Source organism: Arachis stenosperma, chromosome 1 (assembly GCF_014773155.1).
Source record: "Arachis stenosperma cultivar V10309 chromosome 1, arast.V10309.gnm1.PFL2, whole genome shotgun sequence".
Classification (NCBI taxonomy): domain Eukaryota; kingdom Viridiplantae; phylum Streptophyta; class Magnoliopsida; order Fabales; family Fabaceae; genus Arachis; species Arachis stenosperma.
In genome coordinates this window covers 115,977,904-115,997,645 of record NC_080377.1, presented here as the reverse complement: position 1 = coordinate 115,997,645, position 19,742 = coordinate 115,977,904, and the positions used below count along the sequence as shown (strand labels likewise).

At 34.5% G+C, this 19,742-nt stretch overlaps 5 protein-coding genes across 6 annotated transcripts; 1 reads left to right on the top strand and 4 right to left on the bottom strand.

Moving 5' to 3' along the window:
- Positions 1-1,631: 1,631 nt before the first annotated feature.
- Positions 1,632-6,232, top strand: LOC130967030 (uncharacterized). The gene is made up of 6 exons (XM_057891855.1): positions 1,632-3,250; positions 3,381-3,808; positions 4,136-4,297; positions 4,844-4,919; positions 5,449-5,604; positions 5,726-6,232. Exons 1-6 carry the CDS (start codon positions 1,820-1,822, stop codon positions 5,870-5,872), a joined length of 2,400 nt encoding a protein of 799 aa, XP_057747838.1. The 5' UTR covers positions 1,632-1,819; the 3' UTR covers positions 5,873-6,232.
- Positions 6,233-6,910: 678 nt separating this feature from the next.
- Positions 6,911-9,336, bottom strand: LOC130967040 (GCN5-related N-acetyltransferase 6, chloroplastic). 2 transcript variants are annotated; one of them, XM_057891865.1, is made up of 9 exons: positions 9,001-9,336; positions 8,684-8,909; positions 8,507-8,559; positions 8,145-8,181; positions 7,979-8,044; positions 7,770-7,874; positions 7,533-7,686; positions 7,347-7,426; positions 6,911-7,229 (listed from the first exon to the last, which is right to left on the bottom strand). In XM_057891865.1, exons 1-9 carry the CDS (start codon positions 9,111-9,113, stop codon positions 7,164-7,166), a joined length of 900 nt encoding a protein of 299 aa, XP_057747848.1. In that variant the 5' UTR covers positions 9,114-9,336; the 3' UTR covers positions 6,911-7,163. The 2 variants fall into 2 exon arrangements, with proteins under 2 accessions (XP_057747848.1, XP_057747855.1); XM_057891872.1 differs by having other exon boundaries at positions 7,347-7,423.
- A 4,972-nt stretch (positions 9,337-14,308) lies between these two features.
- Positions 14,309-15,319, bottom strand: LOC130961561 (uncharacterized). Its single transcript, XM_057887510.1, has one exon. The coding sequence runs from the start codon at positions 15,122-15,124 to the stop codon at positions 14,498-14,500; it is 627 nt and encodes a 208-aa protein (XP_057743493.1). The 5' UTR covers positions 15,125-15,319; the 3' UTR covers positions 14,309-14,497.
- Positions 15,320-15,483: 164 nt separating this feature from the next.
- Positions 15,484-17,197, bottom strand: LOC130961569 (uncharacterized). Its single transcript, XM_057887523.1, has 5 exons — positions 17,005-17,197; positions 16,596-16,748; positions 16,273-16,448; positions 16,037-16,169; positions 15,484-15,749 (listed from the first exon to the last, which is right to left on the bottom strand). The coding sequence occupies exons 1-4, from the start codon at positions 17,137-17,139 to the stop codon at positions 16,067-16,069; spliced, it is 567 nt and encodes a 188-aa protein (XP_057743506.1). The 5' UTR covers positions 17,140-17,197; the 3' UTR covers positions 15,484-15,749; positions 16,037-16,066.
- Positions 17,198-17,569: 372 nt separating this feature from the next.
- LOC130984001 (uncharacterized) lies at positions 17,570-18,388 on the bottom strand. Its single transcript, XM_057907566.1, has one exon. It carries the CDS (start codon positions 18,386-18,388, stop codon positions 17,570-17,572), a length of 819 nt encoding a protein of 272 aa, XP_057763549.1.
- Between the last annotated feature and the right edge of the window lie 1,354 nt (positions 18,389-19,742).

Below are 19,742 nucleotides of genomic sequence, written 5' to 3'. Positions count from 1 at the left end.
TTTTTTAGTTTATTTCGGCTTATTTGTATGTTAATTGAGGTTCACTTGATGCTGTTCATATGTATTGACCAAATTTTTTAACAAAGAAAAATGAAATTATTCATTATCACTTTATTCAATTGCATTAGATTCCACTCTATTCTATTTAATTAGTTCAGATTTGAACAAGCAATAAAAAAAACTAAATCATCAACAAAAATATGTGAAATTCATTTCTTGATCCAAATAAATCTCAATTAAACTAAGAAATGAACCAAAATTTCTAAAGAATAAAAAATTTGGACAATACTCATGAGTAATATCAAGTAGTAAATCTCAATTAACACACAAATGAACCGAAATTAGTTTATATTTGAACAAACAGTAAAAAATACTTAATCATTAACAAAAATAAATCGAATTTATTTTTGAATCCAAATAAATATCAATTAAACTAAAAAAGAAACCAAAATTACTTAAGGAATAAAAAATTTGATCAATACTTATCAACAAAATCAAGTGAACATCAATTAACATGCAAATAAATCGAAATAAATTAAGAAATAAACATAAATTATTTAATGATGATATAAAAAAAATCAAAACTAATAAAAATGTTTACAAAACATTAGTATTATCGGTGATGACAATAACGAAAAAGAAAAATAAGAAAAAGAAAAAAAAGAGAACGAAAAAGAAAAAGATACTCATGATTTAAAAAGTTGTTATAATAAATTAGTTAGACTTGGTTAAATATTTTGTTTCAATGTAGAGTTTTATTAATACAAAAATTATTTAATACTTTAAAAAATATTTTTTTACTATTTTTGTAACATTTTAAAAATATTTTTTATTGTTATAAAAAATAAAAAAATTATCAGCATATTTAAAAATTACGAACAATCTTAGTAGTTTACTCCTTAAAAACATTTATCGACAATATCCATAAATTAAATGGCACTGTATGCTCCATGCATGCAATTAATCAGTCAATATGCAATTAATTAGTCAAGTTCACATTGCAAAGAGTGGGAAGTAAATAAATTACAGTGTTTTGTTATTTTAAAGGGTAAACACAAAATAATATTGAATTATTAACTTGTGGATAAACAATTATATATTAAAATTAATTTTTTGTATAAAATGTATATTAGAATATAAAATATATCTAAAAATAAATTAAATATTATATATTTATAAATAAAAATATAATAAAAAAATTTTAATACGTATATAATATTTTTAATTAATAATAATATTTGTTAAATTTATTAACAACAAAAATATTTAAGACATAAAAAAAATAATAAAAAGTACTTTTTTTTATAAAATGCCAAATAAATTTTATATTAACAAATTACTTATATATTTGATCTGAAATTTTATGATAATATTTAAATAATTATGTAAAAAGTACATGCAACAAAACTAGACCAAAAAGAACTCTAGATTTTTAAATTTTAATGGTTTTTATTAACAAAAGTAATTACAAAAATTTATTTATTTATTAAAAAATTATTAAATTTTAAAGATAAAAGTATGTTATTTTATTAATAAAATTTTTTAAAAAAATATATATTTTTTACTAGTATTGATCACCATTTAAGAGGGAGGAAGGTGTAGAGAGGAAGTTTCGATTCTCCACAGTACGCATAAATTCTCTTTCTTTCGTTTCTTTCTTCCAATTCCGTTGGGATTGCTTCCAAGCACACGCCTTTCTTCTTCTTCTTCTTCTTCTTCTTCTTCTTCACTGGCGAGTGTCACTCTCTCTCCTCCAAATCCCATTCATTTGCATTTCATCATCATAGTCAACATCAACGTCAACATCACCAACAAACCGATGATTCCCAATAACAACCATAGTACCCCTAAACCCATTCCTCATCCTTCTTCTTCCTCTAATTCTTCATCAACACCTCAATTTCAGCTTCCATTGTTTTCCCAACCCATGGCTGGGGTTACTCCTATCCCTAACCCCAACCCCAACCCCAACCCTTATCCCCAACAACCACCTCAGCCTCATCCAATTCTCAATCCAATACCCGATTTCCCCCAATTCTCAAACCCCGAAGAACCTAGGGATTTCGGGGTTCCTTACGCCACCACTTCCGTTCAAACCCATCCCTGGGTTGACCAAGAAACCAACTTTCAGCCATTTTCAACTGAGTTTGGGGTTTCCGATCAAGACATTGACATTGGCTCAATTATTGCCAATTTTCTCAACCCCTCTAACTCCGACTTATTTGGTGGTCCCGATCATGGGGCAACATGCAATGGCGTTGCTGATGAAACAGAAAGAGGCTTTCTCAAGAGAGGAACAGTTGATTATATGGGGGTTACCGTTCCCATTGACGTCGATAATGCCACTCCCAAGCGCACTAAGACAATGGGAGAAGTATGGAGCGAGAACCCTGATTTTCAGTTTGATTTTTCTCAAGGTTTCTTTTCGCCGGTGGTGGAGGTGGAGGAAGTGCAAGGTGATCCGAGAGGGAAGAGGAAATTGGATGGTCATGGTGCTGATACCAGTGGTGCCGCTGAAAGGTTGGTTCTTGGTGGTGACAACGGTGGTGGTGGTAATTCCGGTGGTCTCAGGAGGTTAAGCAGAGAAGAGAAAATGAAGGGGCCGGTGATGGAAATTGATTTCTTGGCAAATGCTTTTCATGACGAGGCATTCCGCGCACCTAGACCTGAAAATTCGAACCCTGGCGTTCCGATTGAAATTTCAGATGATGATCATGATGATGATGATGGCGATGTTATAATCCGCCAGCCACCACAGGATTTTGTTAGCTCAAGGAGAAGGGAACGTTTCAGGGACATAGCCAAAGAAAATGCATCTCGGTTTGCCCGGTTCGTGCCGGATGCTAAGGATGAATCATCTAACCCTGAGCCTCCAATTGATGAGGGGCCAACACCTTTTTCGACAGCTTTGAAATTTATCAAAGAGAAAGGGATGAAAAATGTGCAAAATAAATCATGGGTTCCTAAATGGAATCATACAAGACCTAGGATTAAGGTGCCATCATTGAAAGAAATATGCCTAAAAGTTCTTGCCAGCTATGCTGATGCAATTGTGTCACTTGATGGTGTCCCAGAAGACCTGAGGCACAGACTTAGCCAGCTGACCTGTGACTCTCATCGGATGGACTCTCACTTTTTTGAACTTGTTGTTAAAGGGTCTCCCACTGAGATTCGCCTGAGAGATTGCTCATGGATGTCTGAGGATCAATTGACAGAATCTCTCAAAGCGTGTGACACTTCCAAATTGGAGGTATGCTTCTTGAATTCTTTGATACTTGTCATTTCTTCTCAAATGCTAAAGTTGAATTTCATTTAGTTTCTGAGATCACTACCTATATTTGACACCTCTTAATTCTTGTTGTGTATTTACATGTGAATAGGTGCTACAACTTGACCAATGTGGACGTTGTATACCTGATTATATTGTGACAAAGTCACCGAGGTGGTTACACTTACCTAGATTAATCAGTCTGTCCATCACTGGTGCTTGCCGTCTATCAGATAAGGGGTTGCGAGCACTGATTTCTTCTGCCCCGGCTCTTAGATCGGTAAACCTAAGCCAGTGCTCCCTTCTCACATCTGCCAGTATTAATATTTTGGCTGATTCACTAGGACCACTTCTGAAAGAGTTGTATCTTGATCATTGCCAAAACATCGATACTGCATTAATTGTGCCAGCACTGAAGGCACTTGAAAATTTAGAAGTGCTGTCATTGGCAGGCGTGGGAACTGTTTGTGATAAATTTATCAAGGATTACATCATTGCCAATGGTCAAAACATGAAGGAGCTTATTTTAAAGGATTGTGTGTAAGTACTGTTTGAGCTGCCTGATTCATGAAATTTAAAGAAGGTTACTCTATAATTGAAGCGTTTATTGAGAGAATTCCTATTTTGAAATTATCATAGGGAAATGAAATAATCAAAATTTATATTCAATTGGTCTCTGAGCATGGGTTAACTATTATTTCTATCTTTTTCAATTATAGTTTCTTTCTGAATCAGAATTATATTGCCAGGTTATACTAAAAGAAAAAAAAGAATTATATTGCTAGGATTTCCAAGTTGTACTTTCCCTATTTCTTTCATTGCTAAATTTATCTCTTTCCCTTGCTATGTTTGTTTCTAACTATGCAGAAAGTTGACTGATGTGTCGATTAAAGTCATTGCTGAACACTGTCCTCTGTTGTGTGTCCTTGATCTCGAGAACTTGCCTAATTTGACAGATTTATCTATAGGATATCTTGCCAATAATTGTCGAGCACTTAACACATTGAAGCTCCCCTGTACACCATTCAGGTACTTCTTCTTCTTCTTCCTCTTCCTTTTTTTGAGTTACTAGAGATGACTCATTTATAAAACTTTCTAGCACAGCTTTTTTTTAGGATGGAAACCTTCAATTCTGTGATATACCTGGGTCAAAAGCTTAGCTTAGCACCATCTTACAATACCATATGTGGATTGAATTCCTTCTCCATAGTAGGAGTTTATGATTAATTTTCAATCCTCCTTGAGCACTTGTCTGATTGCTTCTGGGACTCATATTAGAAATTAGATTAGATTTCCATTATCCAATCTTCCTTTCAGTGCATCAGATTCTGTATTAGGGTTAGGGAATCAGATTCCATGATAACTTGTTCATAGAGTATTGGCACTGCTGTATTGGACCAGTATCGACTTTTTAGCATTTGGAATGTCAGGAGTGTTTCTTCATTATTCGATGCGTATGTAATTACTCTATGCTTATGCTTCTTTGGATGGTACACAGTGCTTATTGCATAGAATATTTCTTTCATTCAAATTCCTAATGATGGGTTAATTTACGAAAATTTCTCTTTACTACAGCGATGAAGCAATAGCTGCCTTCATAGAGATCATTGGAGAGTCCTTGAAAGAACTTTCACTCAATAAAATCAAGAAGGTATGTTGGTTACACTGCCTCACTGAATGTCACTCAATAACAAACTGGAATGCAGGTGTTTGTATGTGCATCCTACACATAAATCATACTCTAAGCACATGCTCATAAAAAGATGTGTTTGGGTGGGTATACCTTGTAGAAGGATTAAAATAGATATATTTTCACCCTTGCCAACATTGGATCATGTGTTTTATTGGGAGAGTCAGCAGACACTTAACTTTCTGCTACTTATTTTCATCATTGTTTTCAAAAGTCAAATTCATAGCTGCAGTGATGAGAATTGTAAATAATATAATGTAAAATAAGCTAGTTGATTGAAATTATTCTAAAGGTGTGTCATGATCCCGGTAATTGTCTGGTTCTTATATTTAGTGACATGAAACAAAGCCCTATCTCCCTGTTGAAGGAAGAAAACTTCTGTCAATTGTTTTTCCATTTGGCTGTGATAGCTGTTTAGTTCCAGCAGCATGCCAAATATTAGTTATACCTTTCTGTTTTCTGAGTGCTTGTCACATTTTGCCTAATCCAGGTTGGTCAGCATACAGCCGTGTCACTTGCAAGCCATGCGAAAAATCTGCAAGTTCTAGATCTGTCTTTTTGCCGAAATTTGACAGACACCGACTTGGGTTTGATTGTGGATAGCTGCTTCTCGCTAAAGTTTCTTATACTTTTTGGATGTACACAGGTATTTATCTATCAGCAAACCCACCCCAGGCATTTCTATGATGAATTTCTTGTCTTCCTGCAAACAGAAGAATAAAATATAATATGGGTATGACTTGTTTAAATGTTATATATTCTTTCAGGTTACAGATGTTTTTCTGAAAGGATATTCAAACCCAGAGACCCAGATCATTGGATTGCAGATGTCTCCTTTATTGCAACATGTCAAAGTGCCTGATTATCATCAAGGTGCTTTGCGTTATTCACCGGTACCTGTAAATTCGCCATAAATTAAAGTTAAAACAAAATTAGATATATAGAAGATTATAGACAGCGATATTTTGCGCAAAAGCAGAGTTAACTTTCTGCTAACATGGTGCTAACTAAAGAGGGAAGGAGATGACAAAGTCCACCCCCCCACCCCCCTTCTTTTTTTTGCCTTTTGTTTGGGCGAGGACGTCAGAGAAGATTTCTTTCGTACACCCTTGTTGTAATTGGAGAAGGGTAACATTCTTTTTCCTTCTCAAACATACAGCTTAACCATACATATTCTAGCAGAGAGTATATTCCTATTCCTTTTGTACAGAGGATGTCAATTGTACACTCTAGTCTAAATTTGAATGGAGGCAAAAAATAAATTTTCTTTCTCATTTAGATAGAATATTTTAGTTCAGTTATGCTGAGTTGTGGACTCAAATGCTACGGATTCCAAATTCCAAGGCTAGTGCCATATACTGGTGATTTTCATTAGTGCTCGAGTTATTTGATTATTTCCTAACTCCTTTTAACATTCTTAGCTTCTGAATACTTTCGTAAATTTTAATCTCATATCGCAGTGGTTGTTATGAAATAGGAAACTAATAAGATTTAATTGGACCTTTTGTAGAATTTTTTCTTCAACTTACCAAACCATACAATCTGCATTAAACTAGTTGATTTTCTATTTATTGCTTGTGCACTAAAAATCATATAGTTTCTCTAATTTGCTATTTTCGTGGCCATTTGAGTTTTGTATTTCACTAGATAAAATGATTGTGAATTGCTTATGCTATGAAAAAGGGACCGTATTGTCGTTTCCGTCCTCTTATTTTTTTCAGACATGAAACTCTTTCTCCATCATTTTGCTCTCAATGTTGTTTCACATAACAGTGACTACTTTATTTCACTCTGTCCTTAAATATGCAAACAATAGAGTAAAATCCATTTCATGTTCATTCCATTTGACTGAGCATTAAGATGTTCGAACATAGTCGACTCTTGTAAGTGCTTCAAAAAGTACCAAGACTAATCAAAGATCTGACTACTTAATAGATGATTCAGAGAAGAGGTAGAAAATAAACTGACTTTTGTAATCCAAGTACAAAATATTACTACAACTCACTCCACTCTATGATATAGGAACAGAATCACTTTTTTCCCAAAAAAAAGAAAGAAAAAAGAAACCCGTCAATTCGGTATGGCATGGACTTTTACATGCATTTACATGAACTTGGCGTATTTGGATTTTGGAATTCACAGTTGTTGATGTTGGCTAATCAAAAGCATAGCGGCATCAACCATCAACCATCAACCTTGTGTGCTTTACGTCTGTAAACGGAGCAAGTATGTTTGCTCATCTAACAACAGTGAGTTTGCCATTTCAACCATCTGAGGGGGAACAAAATGGGGAAAACATGAAAATCTTTGACTAGTGGATTATTCAGGAAGAGAAAGAATTCATTATAGAATTGGAGAAATAAACATATGAACTAACAGCTATATTACCTCAAAGCCCATGTTCTTGTACAACGATTGTGCAGCTCCATTATTTCTCTCCACATGTGCAAATATACGCGTTACACCTGCTAAATCAACATCCAAATACATTCGTAAATCTTTGGATTTCGGGCTTATTTCATGTGCTAACATGAATTGTAGAAGCTACTTTCACTTCAATGCTCCAGACTTTACCTACGGATTTTGCAGATTCAACAGCAAAATGGAGCATGTTCCTTGCAATTCCCTGGCGTCGTGCTGATTTGGCAACACACAAGTTTGAAATGTAGCCATATCTGCTTGATGGTGTTTTGTTGATGCTGCAGAATGGAGGAGCCTTCGCTCGTTCCTGCAGAAATGGTTAATTTGGCATCAGGCTAGACTAGCAACAAGCCATAAGTTTGCATCTCAGTGAGAAAGAATGTGACATACCCCAGGAAAAGTCTCTCCTTGCAGCAAGTACCGGATATTCAAATCAAGGGTCCCAACAACACTTTTTATTATTGAGCGTTTTACATTCTTTTGCTCTTTCCTCACCTGATAAACTTGACTCCAACACACCATAAGAGAAAACATACACAAACAAGGACAAATTAACTGTCAAAGTGTATACACATGGATTTAAGATGAGATTGTTTTACCGTGATAATGCAAGTGCAACTCTCCCCGTTTTGCACCTTGCACCGCCGTTTTATTGCATTAAATTCCTAAGCAATAAGAATTCCAGTTAAGATTATGATTTTCACAAGATACACTCAATTGTATTTAGCATACACAGTGAGAAAAGTAATGTGTATCAACTCCTACCTGATCTGCAAAGTTCCTTTTATAATGATCAGTATATCTGGAGAAAACATAAGGATAATTAGTGGCATAAAACTCTTCATCCAAATCAACTCAATACACTTGTGTTTGGATAAGATCTCCTTGTATTAAAAAAAATATAATTAAAGTATGCTTGAGACAGATTTTGACGAGGTTAATTCTTTGCTTCAATTTTGAAAATAAAATAAAAAATTAGCAAAATCTGTTGATTCAATCACAACATCGTGAAGTAAGCAACAAATAGTAACAAATCAAGTTTTTGTCAAGAACCCCAATTAATTAATGAACTATGGAAAAAAATTGATAATCTGATGAAGCACTATGTCTAATTGTCAACGTCATACCGTTCATATGCTCGATTCTCCCAATGGCTTTCTGCCCTCAGCCATGCTGCTGTCTAGCACAACATGAACCCTAAATTATACATACATGAATAGCACTAAAAACAAAAACAAAGAGCAAGCTCAATTAATTTTTATTCAATTTTGGGGTTTTATTATCCCTCAATTTTCATGGCTTACCCAATACTCTTCATCAAGGAGGGCTTGTCGTGCAACGAATTGGCCAAATTCGAACCTACTATGCTGATCCAATTCTTGATCCGACGGCTGTAATCGGTCAAAGTGAAGATCACAGAACCTCAAAGTTTCGAACTTTGGGATTGGCGGCGCTGAACTCGGAAGCTGAACCGAAAGTTCCTTCTTCTTCTTGCTGCTCATCGTTGGATTAAAATTGGAATCCATAGCCCTGTTTCGCGTTGAATCAAAACACACAGAGTTCAAGAAAGAAAGATACAACCAAAATGAACGAGTGAAGAAAGAAAAGAAATGGAACTTACGTGGTCCAAGAAGCAGAGATTCGTCGGCATTTGCAAGTACGAGTGGGAGAAACTTGGATGAACAAACTCTGGAATTCCGGTGTCTGAATTGCAATCGAAACGGAACAAGGCATCGTTGGTTGGTTCGATAGAACTGAAGAAAAAAAAAGTGTGGAATTTGAAAGAGCGAAAAGAAGGAAGAAGTGCTTTTTTCCCCCTTTAATCGATATGGTGAATGAAAGAATGAAAGAATGAGAGAAGCAAGAAAAGTGGGGAGAGTTATCGTTTTGCAAATGTTTTTGATAGTTTGAGGATTGAGGTATGAAGGAAGGCAAAGTATTCTCTCTCTCTACGATTGTGACTGCAGCTTCAAAGTGCTTCTGTTGTGTTCCCTATTTATTTTATTATTTGGCGCTACCTCTCTTCCCCATTGGCTACATTAATTAGATGCAAATAGCCATTAACTAAATTTTGAAAACCAATACCTTTACTTAAGAAATTTTAATTAAATAATGGTGAACATTCGTCTACAATTATCTTTATGTAAAATTCATAGTTAAAAATTATTAGATAATGATTTATTAATTTAATTAAATTTATTGAATTATTTAATAATTTTAAAAATTAACTTAATTGAGTTATTATCTAATAATTTTTAATTATAAATTTTATATAAAAATAATTACACCAGAATTTTTATCTTAAATAAATAAATAGTTGAATAATGTGAAATAGGCAATTCCATAAAATATATATGACAAATGGATTACTTTCTTTTTTTTTCTTCTTCTTGCCAATGAATAAGGAGAAATAATTTTTTTGATTTTTGATAATTATCTCAAAAGATAACGAAATTCTCAATAAAAAAAATACATTTTTCGGCTTTTAATCTTTATTTTTATGAAACTGATTAATTCTTCTGGCAATATTTTTCGTATTAACAAAATAAACATACATGATATATTAAATTGTTGATTTATCCGTTAAAAGCTAACTAAGATTGATAGATTTTTTTGTTAGGAGTCTCATTGTATTTTGAATAATTGTTTAAAAAATATTAGTAATCTTTAAATTATTTTTATTTATAAAAATTAAATATAAAATATATTAGTGATCAAACATAAATATATTTTAAAAAAAATTATTAATATAAAAGCTAATTAATTTCATAATATTAAAGAAAGGGTCGAAACTGATTTTTTTTTGGTTGAAAACCTCAGAATCTTTAAAAAAATTATCAATAGTGGGGATAGGTATTTTACCCATGAAAAAAACATGAAAACTGAAAAGTGAGTGGAATAGGGTAAACAAGGTAAAAGCAAAATTGATTGGAGTTGGACCAAATTCAAAGTGTTAATGACAAGATAGCCGAGCCGACCAGGCTTGAAAAATTGTAATCCACTGTTAGATGGTGCCATTAGTAGTAAGTTAAGTTCATGAACATTATGTCATTATCACTTCTTTTGACATTAGAGAGTAAAGTATCGTTTTTGTCCCCAACGTTTGGGGTAAGTCCCAAAGTTGTCCCTAACGTTTCAATCGTCCTATTTAAGTCCCTAACGTTTCAAAATTGACTCAATGTTGTCCTGCCGTTAGGGATCCGTTAATAGAATTAACGGCAGGACAAAATTGAGACAATTTTAAAACGTTGGGGACAAAAACGATACATAGAAATAAATTTTAATTTTATCATTCAATAATATTAATTTTACTGTACATAATATTCAATCGTTTTTTAAATTACAGTTAATCACATTACTTTTATTTTAAATAAATTAATTTTGTTATAATTTTATTCTTAAAGTAATGTAATTTTTTTATAAATAAATAAATTTTACACTTTCATTCTAAATAATGTAATTTTACTTTCATTATTTAATCACATTACTTATAATTTTTTTAATAATTTTACACTTTCATTCTAAATAAATTAATTTTTTTATAATTTTACATTTAAAGTAATGTAATTTTTTTTATAAATAAATAACTTTTACACTTTCATTCTAAATAATATAATTTTACTTTCATTACTTAATCACATTACTTATATTTTTTTTTTAATTTTACACTTTCATTCTAAATAAATAAATTTTTTTATAATTTTACATTTAAAGTAATGTAATTTTTTTTATAAATAAATAACTTTTACACTTTCATTCTAAATAATATAATTTTACTTTCATTACTTAATCACATTACTTATATTTTTTTTATTTTACACTTTCATTCTAAATAAATAAATTTTTATAATTTTATGCTTAAGTATTGTAATTCTTTATAAATAAATAAATTTTATACTTTCATTCTAAATAATGTAATTTTACTTTCATTACTTAATCACATTACTTATAATTTTTTTTTATAATTTTACACTTTCATTCAAAATAAATTAATTTTTTTATACTTTTACTCTTTCATTCTAAATAATGTAATTTACTTTCATTACTCAATCACATTACTTATTTTTTTTATAATTTTACACTTTCATTCTATTCATATTACATTATTTATTTAGAATAAAAGTGTAAAATTTATTTATTTATAAAAAAATTACATTACTTTAAGTATAAAATAAAAAAAATTTATTTAGAATAAAAGTGATGTGATTAAGTGTAGATGTGATTAAAAATAATTGAATATTATGTATAGTAAAAAATTATTATTATTGAAGAATAAAATTAAAATTTATTTCTATGTATCATTTTTGTCCCCAACATTTTCGTCCTATTTAAGTCCCTAACGTTTCAAAATCGTCTCAATTTTGTCCTGCCGTCAATTTTATTAACGGATCCCTAACGGCAGGACAACATTGAGTCAATTTTGAAACGTTAGGGACTTAAATAGGACGATTGAAACGTTAGGGACAACTTTGGGACTTACCCCAAACGTTGGGGACAAAAACGATACTTTACTCGACATTAGATTATCAACGCGGAGATCGTATGTTTTGTAAGGACTTCTGTCAATTCCATTATAAATCGTAGACTATCCTTTAGTAGGTAGTTTTATCTATAGGGAACAAAAATGTCAAAAACATTTTTTTTATAATGATCTTTGTTTAAAAAGTTTAACTTATTTGTTTAGCCACATTTTAAATAAAAGTAATATTTTTATAATATATGAAAATCATGTTAGAATTTAGTTGAATTAGTCCCACATTGTTTAGGATAGCAAATGGAGTGGGTGGCCTAGGCTATAAATATGAGGCTAAGTTTTCCATTTGTTTTTGCACCAGTCAGAAACACTTTAAGCTTGTATCTGATTTTTCTTTTCCTCTGTACTCTTTGATTAGAGAGTGTTGTGAGGTGTAGTTAGATATTTGCTTTGAGAGAGTGTGGGTGTACTGGGGTACCGGTGAGAGAAAGAAGTCTATGTGTTGTAACAATTTTCACATAGTGATATTCTCTGGTTGTCATTTGACAACGGCCGTGGTTTTTTCTCCGGTAATTGGAGTTTCCACGTTAAATTCTTGTGTTGTGATTGTGTCTATTTTATTTCTCTGTCAAAGGTGTTTTCTCAAGGGGGAATGGTGTCTTATTCCCAACAAGTGGTATCAGAGCTTCGGTTCGGTGGGATTTATTCTTAGTATGCTCTGTGGTTGCAGCCTAGTCTGACCTTCCACATCAGAAAAGAATTTTGTCCTGTGGCTTGAGGTTGAGCTTTGGTTGCTGTTGTTGTTGCTGGAAGGCAGTGTGACTCTGTGAGAGTGCAGTTTGGAAAAGGTTCTGGCTAAGGAAAAACCTGGTATTTAAGTGTGTCCATTGTGACCCACCTCTCTTTCCTGGGGACCCTTCCTAGTGCATGGTCTACAGTTGAGTTATACTATTCCAGTATACGGTTGCAACAATGTCAGGATATTCAAGTGCTGTGAAGCTTGAAATAGAGAAATTTGATGGAAGAATCAATTTTGGCTTGTGGCAAATACAAGTCAAGGATGTGTTGATACAATCAGGTTTGCACAAGGCGTTGAAGGAGAAGATCTCTGGTATGAAAGATGATGTTCTCTAGAAGACAAGAAGTATCCTCATGGTATTACCGCACTGCCATGGATAAGGATAAGTTGTGGCAATCGGGTCCACAATTGCACACGGGCATTGGTTGACGTTGAGATGCAAGGTGTGTGGCGGAGTTAGGTCGATGGCTGAAGAACTTCCAGGAAAAGCCAATTTGGAAGTTGCACCATGAATTTTCAGCAAGGTTTCGATCTGTACCAAGGCGAAATGTTTGGAGTGGTCTAATTCCAAGTGAGTATACTTTCATGGTGGAGTATGATAGTTCTCTGAACTATGATTGTCGGTATAGACAATGGCAGCAAAGAATTGTCGGTGTTGACAATGGAAGCTAAAGATGTGTGACTATTTCAATCAAGGTGGAGATTGTTAGAATTTAGTTGAATTAGTCCCACATTGTTTAGGATAGCAAATGGAGTGGGTGGCTTAGGCTATAAATATGAGGCTAAGTTCTCCATTTGTTTTTGCACCAGTCAGAAACACTTTAAGCTTGTATTTGATTTTTCTTTTCCTCTGTACTCTTTGATTAGAGAGTGTTGTAAGGTGTAGTTAGATATTTGCTTTGAGAGAGTGTGGGTTACTGGGGTGCCGGTGAGAGAAAGAAGTCTATGTGTTGTAACAATTTTCACATAGTGATATTCTCTAGTTGTCATTTAACAACGGCCGTAGTTTTTTCTCCGGTAATTGGAGTTTCCACGTTAAATTCTTGTGTTGTGATTGTGTCTATTTTATTTCTCTGTCAAAAGTGTTTTCTCAAGGGGGAATGGTGTCTTATTCCCAACAAATCAAGCTTTATAATTTATCATCTAATGATTAAAAATAAAATAAACATGATAACAATAATAAAATCTTTATTGCAATAACTAACTTATTTATATAGAATCATTTGAGAAAATAAAAACCTTACAATTGGAACTAACTAGTAAGATTACAATAACATCCCCCACTGAAATTCCAATACATAAACAAGAAGTTGCGGATTCCAAAACAGCTAGTGGTAGAAGCCCATGGTTTGTTCACAGCTTATTATAATACTGTAGCTAGTTATGATTAGCCATAGAACATGATCTTGGTGTGAAAAAAAACCATCATTGTCCATATAAAATAAAAAAAGTGTATAAACGTGATTGATTGATTGAGCTGCCTCCTTAAACACTTTAAACTAATGTTTTAGAAACTTCATGTACTTCATGTGTATTATTTGGCCATCCAACTTACTATTATATGAAGTTGAACCTAAACTTTGGTAACATGCGTCTTAACTCGTTTTCCCTTCTTTTTCGGCCTGTATTATAATTAATAAATAGACCATCGAAGCATGATTACAAATCAATTACTTAGCTGCATTAAGTTGAAAGCAAGAAAAATGGATGCTCACACATGCAATGGCCACAACCGCAGTGACCCGAATATAAACAACATGGAACTGAATAAGAATTTGAAAACATGCAAATATCTGCACTACTAACAAGGTAGAAGGAGGAAGAAAACAGAACAAAATGCTTCATTCAGGGTTCAAAATCAGTCTTCACCCACTGCTCATTTTTGCTTTTCATGTTCTCATCCAACTCCTTGGTTTTGCACTGTGCAATTTTGGTTCCATTGGCCATGGATTCCTCTTGCACTTTTGCCATCTTTCTGCTCCTCTTCCTAGCCATGGCTTCCTTCTCTGCTTCCAGCTCCTCATAGTCTTTGACCCAACAACTATGCACTGCACAACTCAGGACCAACACAACCACCTGCAACATGCACATTGCCATCAAAGCCCCACATTCCATCCTCACCAAGAACTTAGCTTCTTTCGGGTCCCGAGGCGACTTTAGCAGAGACAGGCTTGCTTTCTCTCTTGTAAACAAGGCAAATATGGTGAGAATTTGACCTACCAATGAGGCTAATACAAGGGAAATGTGGGTGAGGAAGCATAAGTATGTGAGCTGGGAGTAGAACCCCACAAGGGATGAGAGAATTGAGATGCCAGAGACCATGAAGAACGCCATGCCGAAGGAGGTTGGGGGCATCTTGAGGAGGATTGTGGGAGCAAAAGAGGCTGCGGAGATCAAAAACAGTGACAAGTTCAAACAGATAAGGAGGATGGTGGTGAAGGAGCATGCGTTTCTATGCTTGGAAGATGCCATTACGGCGATTCTTGAGAGTATTGTATAATGCTTTGAATCTTTTTGAAGATGGTGTTTAAATTATTTGAGTCTTTTATAAGGTGGTGAATGACTGAATGGTACCGTTAAGGCTAGGTGTAACGGCTAGGACTAGGATACAAAAGCAGATGGGTTGGTTGGTGGGTCCAACTTTACTGAATCTTGGGGACTGCAATGTTCCCTCCTCAGGCGTTCGAATTAAAGTATATAGTGATTAAAAGTGTCTACAATCTGCCACTTGATTACATTAGTATGGTTACCCTGCTCTGGCTTAGTATGGATAACTTGGAAAGTAAAAAGGCGATTTGCAGCATCTCAAATATGAATAATTACAGAACAAATGACCAAGTAACTTGATTATGTTGGATTATGTAATGTACAAATTACAATGTACTGGCAGACACACTTGCAAAATAACTTGATACTATTGAAATAATGTATGCACAAAAAGCAAGTAGGGGCGTTTGTCTATAATGACTAACTACGCTCCTTGTCAACCGCTCTAGAATTTCCCGTGTCACAAACTTTTTCAAATCTCTCCCGGTAATTATCAGCTTAACTCCACTTCGAGGCCTTGCAGGCATTTCGAACAAGAAGTGGCATAATCCTGCCAACAAAACCCGATTACAAAAGTAGTCAATTTCAAGTAACAACTATAGGACCCTATGGTGAAGCTATCTTGTTAGTTGTCACCTAAACCCACCAATGCAATTTTAAATTAAAAGAATAACTGTTTCCATTCGTAATATTATAGGACAGTGCATACTTAACAGCATACACCGGTGCATGTAAAACATATATCTGATCTTTAATACATGTTTATTCATAACAGAAAAGAGCCATCAGTATGATGTCCTTCAGAGCCCCTATGTTAACAAGAGTTATATATAATACCTGATTTTCTTAGACTATCTTCTTTGCCAATCAAACAGAATCAGTATGGGTTAAGATGGCTTCAACTCTATCAAGTGATGCTTGAAGCCGTCCAGACTGCATGTTGAACAGTGGTTCATCGGTACCTAGAGCCCTGTTAAGGTTCAAAGTATAAACCAATCGATCATATTCATCAAGCAATTTTATAAGAGAAATAAAAGGTAGCAGTATCTAAAAATCATAAATTTGAAACTTGCCCAGTAATTTCAGGGAGAACATAGTCTGCCCTCCATCCGAATCGTAAATCAAAGCCTGGAAACAAGCCAACCGAAGTCTTATTTCGAATTCGGGATACACCATCTCCACCTAAACATGTAGTGAGCTTCCATTTCCAACCCGTAGCATGCATTTGAAAATTGTGTCCTACACCAACCTGCACTGTTTTATGTCAGAGTAAAACACTACAAACGAAAGCACTTAAGCTTATTATGGCATTAATAACTGAGTACACAGAGGGAACCAACACATAGAACCACATAAAAAATGCCAGAGTTACTGCTTTTTTTAAACATCATGGAACCTGAAGATTCAGAAATTTGGTGACAGGGATCTTTTTGGAGAGAATGCGAACATCTTGATGAATAGGCTCGTAAATTAGCTTCCACTTCCATTCAGGAGTTAAAGGCTTCAATACAAGCTTGGCTTGATATTCATTGATGGGAGTATTATAGAACTGCAAGATAATAATGTTCTCATGAGTTTTGGCAATCAATTATAAGAGCACAGAGACAATTAACAAAATAAAATACCCTAATAAGAGAACATGATCCTCTGAGGATGAGTTTAATTGCTACAAGGCAGAAAGTGATTGGATGTAGCACACACATAGATACCCAGATGCGGGAATTTCAGTGTGACATAATATCAAACACGTTACATGCAAGAGGCACGTGCAAGAGGATGAAAAAAACTAATAGGATGAAGATGACCTCCATATTGAGACCAACTCGAATGCCCTGAACTTCTTTGCGAAACTTCACAAACAACTCAGAAGGGATTAGATTGATGTTGTACAGCTCATCCCATGAACTCGCTTCTTCCCCGTTCGTCGCCGCTGGCTCCATTTTTTAATGCCAGAAACTGGAGTGTGGAGATCCTCCCTTTTTTTTTCTTTTTTTTTTTTCTTTTTCTTATTCAGTTATTCGCCACCTATTCGCCTATAAAATTAAAATTTCTTTTCTTTTTGGGCCGTGAAACCGCTTGAGCCCAATAAATGACCAGTTTTGGACTCAAGCCCTGACCAAAAAATAACAAAGATCAAAAAACAAGACCAAAAAAGAATATGATCATTTGTGAAACGATGTGTGTGTTGAAATCAGGGTAACTTTTGGCACAAGATATTCCATCTTTTTCATTCCAAGAACCCCAACCAAAAGTCTAAAACCATAATCAACATTTATACGATGTTATTATTGTAACAAATTCCAAAACATATATACAAATTGACCTTGACCAAATCAACCATATTGATAAAAGAGAAAAAATAACCGATACTTAAATTCTGATATTCAAACTAGAAGTAGAGTTTTTTGGCACAAACTTTCTGGCCCATACATCTTTGCCATTGATGCTAAACTTAACCTTAGTTGCACCCCTGAGTACAACGTCAATGGTGGATGGCTTTCTAAATACAATTCGAGCGAAGAGGGGCTGATGGTTTGGGTGCTGCACCTCTTGCATGTACAATGCTTCAATGCAATCTCCATACGCCATTGTCAAGAAGTCCCTCAATTCCCTCTCCGCCACTCTGTACCCTTTCGAGAACGTCACAAACATCGTCCTCGCCTCTGCTGGAACCACTTCACCACCACCACTACCACCGTTGTTCCTGTTCTCTACCCTGTGCTGCTGCTGCATCACCATCATCTTGATGTCACTGAAGGCTCTGATGCACACTTCCTGCACCATTTTCGCCACTCCCTGCACTGCGTCGGCGTGATGCTGGTGCAAGAACTGGAGCGAGATGTCCTTGTCCAAGACGCTCTGAAGCAGAGGGATGCTGTCCATGTCTCTTTCCAAAGAAGAAGGTAGCATGGCGTTGAGGCATGTAAGTGTCTCTTCTGCAAGGTCGTTTACTAAGGGGGTGGGCAATGAGAATATCTTGTAAACTACGTTGCGAAACCCAATCCTCTCGAGCCAGAGCCACATCCCCATGACTTGCATGCATTCCGAGGGGTCCCGCTTGAGGTCCATGGTAAGTGTTCTGTACACCTCTCTGTCTATTCTGTGGAACACTTTGAACTCCTCTTCCGATACCGTGAACGAAGAACAATAAGGTTTATGGTTATGATTGTGATTCCCAAGAGGGTCCATGATGTGTGATAAGATGAGATGAGAGGATTCAATGATAATAAATACTTGATGATCCGATTAGGCACGACGATTGAACACGAGGTACGTCACTCGCTCATGCATTCTGGAGGGACATGATCTTTGGTGAATTAATATTAATTAATTCATTCAATCGGGTTTTTCGTTCTTGGATACCGAGAAGAATGTGAGGTACATGAAGGTATAGTAGAGACTAGAGAGTGATTTTATTTTGACTGAAGAAGCAAAGAAGCATGGTGGCATGGGAGGCATGTTTTCAAATGGGCGTCAGCATTTTTAGGCAGCAAATGAAAATGTTTTGCGATGGTTTCGAGGTCAATGCATTGGTTAAATAAAGCATTGGTTTTAAGATGAGAGTTTGATTTGAAATTGGCGTAGGCAGATAGAAGGTTCTTTTCTCTCTCACACAATGCAGCATTGCATGGCTCCATGAACTACGCACTCATATCTGTAAAACTAAATGACTTTGGCATCCCTTACTTTAAAAGCTCAGAAATTCTGTATCATTTCTGCTTCTCTCCATCAAAAAGTTAAACCGCCGCGTAAAGATGCTAATTTAATGTCTTAATTGCCTGTTTTCTAATTCATTTCAAATTTTCTTTTTCATACGACTTAAAAAAAATATTATTTTGGTCTCCAACTAATGTTTAAACGTTTTATTTCTCTCTCCAAAAATTTTAAACAGATTTAATATTATCCTAGAGTTAACATTGACACTAATAATTAATCAAATGAGTGAACGTTAATAACGTGACTAGTTAAATCATATTTTATTTCATGTGTTAGAAAAATATGACCAAAATTCTCTTATAACACTTCTTTTCTTTCATTTTTTTTACATAATTTTAAATTCTAATAATCAATCATCAATGTTTCAAAAATCAAAGAAAAAACTATTATATTAGTGATAATTGATGGATCAAATTTATTTACATATTGAAATCGAATGTTATTAGCTCTTCAATATATGAATTGTTTATGTCAAATTTAGAGTAAACTACAATTTCTATTCAAGAAAGTTGAAAATGCTAACATATCTACTCCTAAAAGAAAGAAATTACCATTTGTACCCATGAGATATGAGATCCGCACAACAAAATTATCCAAATACTAAAAAATCACTTAAAATCGCTAAATTACCCTTATCTTCACCACCACTTTTCTAATCTCAAATCCCACCACCACCCAAACTCTTCTTCACCACTACTCTCATCTCCAACTACCATCATCACTGCCGCCATAAAAATTCGCAAGCTTCCCAGACGACCTCCCTCCACGCAGTCTCTGCTCTCTTGGCCCTCCCTTTCTCCTCCTTCCTCAACAAAATCACCAAATC

Bases quoted from the DNA above. Each gene is read 5' to 3' on its own strand.
- LOC130967030 (XM_057891855.1), top strand. From the start codon at position 1,820: ATGATTCCCAATAACAACCATAGTACCCCTAAACCCATTCCTCATCCT. The intron at 3,809-4,135 runs GTAAGTACTGTT...CTAACTATGCAG, and splicing joins CTTATTTTAAAGGATTGTGT to AAAGTTGACTGATGTGTCGA. The intron at 5,605-5,725 runs GTATTTATCTAT...ATATTCTTTCAG, and splicing joins TACTTTTTGGATGTACACAG to GTTACAGATGTTTTTCTGAA.
- LOC130967040 (XM_057891865.1), bottom strand. From the start codon at position 9,113: ATGCCTTGTTCCGTTTCGATTGCAATTCAGACACCGGAATTCCAGAGT. The intron at 8,910-9,000 runs GTAAGTTCCATT...AACGCGAAACAG, and splicing joins ATCTCTGCTTCTTGGACCAC to GGCTATGGATTCCAATTTTA. The intron at 7,230-7,346 runs GTAATATAGCTG...GTTCCCCCTCAG, and splicing joins ACAAGAACATGGGCTTTGAG to ATGGTTGAAATGGCAAACTC.
- LOC130961561 (XM_057887510.1), bottom strand. From the start codon at position 15,124: ATGGCATCTTCCAAGCATAGAAACGCATGCTCCTTCACCACCATCCTC.
- LOC130961569 (XM_057887523.1), bottom strand. From the start codon at position 17,139: ATGGAGCCAGCGGCGACGAACGGGGAAGAAGCGAGTTCATGGGATGAG. The intron at 16,749-17,004 runs GTCATCTTCATC...ATTATCTTGCAG, and splicing joins GAGTTGGTCTCAATATGGAG to TTCTATAATACTCCCATCAA. The intron at 16,170-16,272 runs GCAAGTTTCAAA...GAACCTTAACAG, and splicing joins GTTCTCCCTGAAATTACTGG to GGCTCTAGGTACCGATGAAC.
- LOC130984001 (XM_057907566.1), bottom strand. From the start codon at position 18,388: ATGGACCCTCTTGGGAATCACAATCATAACCATAAACCTTATTGTTCT.